A 6,075-nucleotide genomic window follows, 5' to 3' on the forward strand; every position below is an offset into this window, starting at 1 on the left:
TGGATTTTGGGATGGATAACAGGCCCTGATCAGAAAACCTGAGAGTCCTGCTGAGGGCATATGGCTGTAAAAGGTCACTAATATACTGTAGGTAGGTGATTCACCATGCAGAACCCTGAAGGGACGAAAACCAGAACTTTAAATTCAATTCTGAATTGAATAGTGAGCCAGCACAGAGAGATCAACAGGAGTGTAACGTGGGAGCGCTTGGAGGATCTAGTCAAGAGCCTTGCAGCAGAGTTTTATACAATCTGCAGATGATCCATGGAGGTTTTATTGATTCGGGTGAAGATTCAGTTACAACAATCGTGCCGAGAAGAAATAAAAGCGTGAATAAAAATCTCAGATTTTGATGTAATAGGAGCAATTTACTGATGTTTCTCAACTGATAAAAACAGGATCCAACCAGAGTTCTGACCTGCAAATCCAAGTGACAGTTTCCCTAACTGCTGACTTAATGTGGGGAGAGCCGACATCCAGGACTATACGCAGAACAGACGATATTTTTAGAATTAAGAACTTTAGTTTAGGTTTAATTCTAGGTTTAAAAGTGATGTAAAGGACAGTGTCATAAAATGAACCATTAAATAAAAGCATTTAACAAATCTGATGTAAAGAAGCAATTACAAGAGAAATAAAACAGGTCACAGAAAGCAGCTCTCCAGAGCTACAGTGTGAGAAGGGGACTAATGATGACTGCAACCGATATACCCACCCAGTGCCTCAGTCTCATGATTAACACATGCTGATTAATAGTGCCAAAGGAGTCAGACCACTAGATTTGCTTGTATCCCTGCACATCAACAAGACATTTGAGACTCTGAGGAGAGCAGATTCAGTAGAGTGGGCTCAACTGAATGAATGGGCTCTAAAATGTTTTCCTTTCACCTTTTATTTCACTTGTGAAACTATTATTTTCAATTTCTTATATAACTCTTTAAATCATTCACACAGACCTTTTGGCAGAAACTCATTAGTATCTCATCTGCTGATTATTTCTAATGACCTGATTGTTTCATTTCATTGTACAGTCTGCATCAATAAACTGTCCTAATATAAACATGCTTCCAATGCATTTTAAGTGGCAATCAAAACACTGAACAGTAGGACAAATGACTGTTTAAATATTAGTGTTTCTTTATCTTGAGGTGCTTCCAGTAAATTTAAATCAGTTTATACCATCCATATTTATACGCCTTCCCTTTAAGACTTGCTTGTATATGCAATAAAAAGCAGCAGAGAGTGGGCCATCTGCACTGTGGCGTCTGCAATGTACATGACCACAACTACTACCTCGTCTTTCTGCTGAATCAGTGGACAACCCAGGGAGAGCACAGGGTACACGGTGATTAAACTGAGCCCACAGCGCAGAGGAAAGCACAGATAGGGTGTGATAAACTGGCTGAATCACAACAGCACTGCCTCATTTTTCCAATTATAACATTAACTATTGATGCAGCAGCAAAGCATGTCTGCTTAATGCCTCGCTGCACCTTCTTGGCCTTTCCTGATCATGGGTGTGGCTATGAAGGAGGAAAGGGAAAAAAAAGACACTGGAAACTGTCAGTCAAAGTGTCTGACGATTGCAGATTGAGGCTCTAAGCCTGTAGTTAGCTGCAGTAAGTCAAGTTGGATGCCACTCAAACCAAATCACTGATCACTCATTTGCTTTTCTGATAGTTCTGGAGGGTTTTTTTTTTCCAACATAGAAAACAAACCCTGCACAAGGACACATCATAGCCAGAATAAACGGATATTGAAAAGGCAATCTGATGAACTGATGGACTCACATCTTCAAACATCTATCATTACTAACAGAAACAAAACCACATTTGAGATCACATTACATGTGAGACCACAGACTGACCGCTAACCACGCCGATATATTGTAATTTAATCTCAACTCACCATCCATTATCTCTTTTGTTTTTTTACATTTTTAGTATGATGAGCATCTTAAGCTTCTCATAGTTCAAGGTGAAGGTTCAGCAGTGTTGTAAGGAAGAAAAAGATGCAAGTTAATATGTTTTAATGCCATGATTCATACAATACTGAGACATCTGCGCCACACACCAAGCAAAATTAACAGTGAGGCAGTCAAAGCAGCACAGAGTGAATGAATTATAAAAAAAATATACCATCTTTAGAGTTGCTAAATTGCTGTTTAAATGATGGTACTGACGTATCAATCACAGAGCAGGCCCCCCTAAAGCACCTGCCTTATCCTCCTTTCTGACCTTAATGGGGACCATGACTTACAAAATATTACATTTAATAGGAAAGTATTTGAGGTCACAGAGTAAGGGAACTGAGGGCCATTCTCCCATGGACTTCTACACAATTACACATCAGTTTTCCTTTAGAAGCTATGCCCATCTATGCCAAGATGCCAAGGATTTGAGAACTCTATGCTCGGGGAAATTTGTTTGAGAGGCCACAGCTACAGCAGAAGTATATTACAATGGGAGCTATAGTGTGAGCTAGTTTAGGTATATAATCACCTGTTCTCCTTTATTGGCAGGGAGTTTAATTTTAAATAAACAAGTGTCTGCTTTCTGGATATGGATACCAAATATTAGTCATGTTTTAACAACTTCAGACTGTCTGTGTTTGTCTGATGTTCCAGTCAAGAATCTGGACAGTTTGCTGACTATATTCATGATTTCATGATTGCAAACTACTGTCTTTCCTCCTAATTGTTATTCCCTGAACTGTAATATAAACATCCACCAACACCAAATCTGCAAACACACTGCAAACCACCCATGATATTATTTTCTCTTAAAGCAACAGGCTCACTTTACAAAGAACATTACAAAACTGTAGCTGTCTTCTCAACTCATATAAGATAATTTCCTGATATAAAGGGTTTTGTTTGGAACAGCATTCCTCGTTACAAAAGACTCTTTTATCTTTAAATATGTAAGAATAATCGAAATGTTCTTTCTTAGAACGAGCAAAGCATTGTACAACAGAGATCGTTTTTAATCCCAAACACAATTCTCAACACATATTTCCTCATTTTTCTTGGCTGTGTGGTTTCATGACTACTTGCTTCATTTTAGGCTGACTTTCATGCTGTGTCTAGAAAATAACTGGCAGTTAAATTTCACCAAGTGGCTTTTTAAAATTTCATTCTCTTTCTGCTTTTGCACTGGTTTATTTCTCATGAGTTAAAAAAAAAAAAGCTATACAAATGAACACACGCACACACACAGACGCACAAAAATTACACACAGGAAGCAGGGGTCTGCAGCATGGCGGACTGTGCTGACACAGAAAAGCTGGACCAAGCCTGCAGCCTCCACATTGACAATGCTACAACTTAACACACTGTACACACACATACTCTCCCTCTCTCTCTCTCTCTCTCTCTCTCTACACACACACACACACACACACACACACACACACACACACACACACACACACACACACACAATATATTAATATATGTATATAATATATAATATAAATAATATAAATACAGGATCATGCATCCCAGACCAGGAAGGGGATGCAGGAAAATGAGCAAAAAGGAGTGCAAAGCTGATTTTCTACAGAGACAGGCTGAAGACACAGAGCAAAGACAGCAAAGACAGCGTAGCATTAAATGGCTGATGTGCTTTAAGGTGAGATATCTGTGGTGGGAGTGCGAGGGCAAGTGAAGAAAAGAGAGGCAGAGTGAGATGAAGAGAGGGAGGAGTGTACACGGTGTGCCGCGTGTCTCCTCTCCAGTCATGACTGAGCAGCAGCCTCACCATGACGGAGCTCCCGTTCCCATGACAACCCTGGCTGTCAGATGGAGGGAAGAGCAGAGGAGGGATGCAGGCGAGGAAGGGAGCGATGGACGGAGATAGAAACATAAAGATGAACGTGGTTTACTTACGGGGCGTTTGCCGTGCCGTTCCGCTGCAAAGGTGTGTCTGACATGGCTGCAACACCTGCTTCTTGCGCTCCCTTTTCCTCTCTCTCCTTCCTCGTCCTCTTCTCCCACTCCTGTCCTCTAGTGTCCTTTTGACAGAGTTATGTCCTCCTCCTCCTCACCTCCTCGTCCTCCTCCCTTTTTGCCTCTGTATCTTCTCCACCTCCTCCTCTCCTCTCCTCCTCCTCTTCCTCCTCCTTCTTTCCTTCTGCCTTTTCGGTGTGTGTTCTCTATACGCCAGGATGTGTCAGAGCAGCTGCTGCCGCCGCTCCTGCATCACCCCGCTCTGCTAGCAGGAGGCAACGGGTGCAAGCATGTGCGTGTATGTGTGTGAGTGAGAGAGCGAGAAGGACATATAAACAGAAAGAGCGAGAAAGAGAATTTAGTCAAAAGATATGGTTAAAGAGGGAGTGATGAAAGAAAGCATTGACTGTTGCATAGAGATATAGCCAGGGATAGGGAGGAGAGGGTGGCAAAGAGGCAGCAGAGAGAAAGAGAGAGAAACAATGGCTTTAGGGAGTTGAAGGATGATGAAAGGAGTGGCCAGCCTGTTTTCACTAACTACCTCTTGCAAACAACCTTTCCCCTCTGAGGGTGACGAGGGGTTTCTTTAAAGAGACAGGTGGGATAGTAAAAGACACTGTTTGGTCAATTTAAAAAAAGATTTCAGAAATGGAAGATTTCTGAAGGGATAAGAGTGACAGGACTGCGCTGTGTTATAACACTGATTTGAACATGACAGAACACACTGTCTTACACTGACTGGCCATTTCATTAGTTACACTTAGCTAGTACCTTCAGAGCTGCTTTAATTCTTCATGGCACTGATTTAACAAGGTGATGGAATCATTCGTCAGAGATTTTGGTCCATATTAATGTGACAGCATCACAGAGTTGCTGCAGATTTGTGCATCCATGATGTGAATCTCCTGTTCCATCACATTCACGGTGCTCTGTTTGATGGAGGTTTGGTGACTGTGGACAGTGAACACATTGTGATGTTCAAGAAAAGAATTTGAGATAGTTTGAGCTTTTTGACATGAAATGGAGATGGTCAGAAGCAATACTCAACTAGGCTGTGGCATTTAAAGGATGCTCAGTTGGTACTAAGGGCCTCAAAGTGTGGCAAGAAAATATGCCCCACACCATCTCATCTATATGAGCCAGGATGGGTCCAGGGCGTCATGTTGTTTACACCAAATTCTGATCCTGCCATTAGAGTGTTCATCAGACCACACAACGTTTTTCCAATCTTCTATCGCATACTTTTTGTGAGTCTGTGCAAACGGTACCCTCAGTTTCCTGTTCTGAGCTGACAGGGATGTCACCCATTATGGTCTTCTGCTGCTGTAACCCATCTGCTTCAAGGGTTGACATGCTCTTCTGCAATACTTTGGTTGCTGTCAGCCCAAGCAGTCTGACCACACTCCTCTGAAATCTAACGTTAATAAGGGATTTTCTTCCAGAGAACTGCTGCTCACTGGATATTTTCTCTTTTTCGGAGTATTTTCCTAAACCTTAGCTAGGATTGAAAATCCCAGTAGATCATCAGTTTCTGAAATATTCAGACTAGTCTGGCAGCAGCAAACATGCCATGTTCAGAGTCAATTTAAATCACCTTTCCTCAATATTCTGATGCTCATTTTGAACTTCAGCAGGCCGTCATAAACATCTCTAAAATCCCAAATGTACAGAGGTGCTGTTATCAGAGTGGTTCATTCAATATTTACGTTAACAAGCAGCTGAACAGGTGTACCCAGTATGGTGGTGGTTGACTATCCAACATGCCTGAGTTTTACAGCGAGAATGCATCCAAAACTAAAACACAACAGAAACTGAAAATGCATCCTTACCCCAGCAGCTCTCGTATCTCTAACAAGAGCCCCTCTCACCAGACAATCACGTGTTAAATTATTTGTGTCATATGTGTTGAAAAATTAAACCAAAGGTCCACAGAGATGTTTGGTTTTAGATTGGATATGAAGCCTGTTTTTCTGGGTGAAAGTCCTCTAAGCTCTTCAGCCACGTACGTCTATCTATGTAGACTATTTTGCTCTTACCCAGCAAGACCGGATGATCTGATATCCTCGTGTTGGTGTTGTCCCCAGACCATCATGAAAATGTTGTTCCAGGTTCAACATTGCAAGTGA

The 6,075-nt window shown here is 41.6% G+C and overlaps 1 protein-coding gene across 1 annotated transcript in view; it reads right to left on the reverse strand.

Moving 5' to 3' along the window:
- Positions 1–4,419, reverse strand: part of LOC102304556 (A-kinase anchor protein 2) — a 91,789-nt gene extending 87,370 nt beyond the window's left edge. Inside the window, exon 1 of the mRNA XM_005948259.3 lies at positions 3,890–4,419. Within this exon, the coding sequence (XP_005948321.1) occupies positions 3,890–3,933 (44 nt within the window). The 5' untranslated portion in view covers positions 3,934–4,419. The remainder of the gene's footprint in view (positions 1–3,889) is intronic.
- Positions 4,420–6,075: the final 1,656 nt, after the last annotated feature.

This window comes from Haplochromis burtoni, unplaced genomic scaffold (genome assembly GCF_018398535.1).
Source record: "Haplochromis burtoni strain Fernald_Lab_line unplaced genomic scaffold, NCSU_Asbu1 Contig_583, whole genome shotgun sequence".
NCBI classification, from domain to species: Eukaryota; Metazoa; Chordata; class Actinopteri; order Cichliformes; family Cichlidae; genus Haplochromis; species Haplochromis burtoni.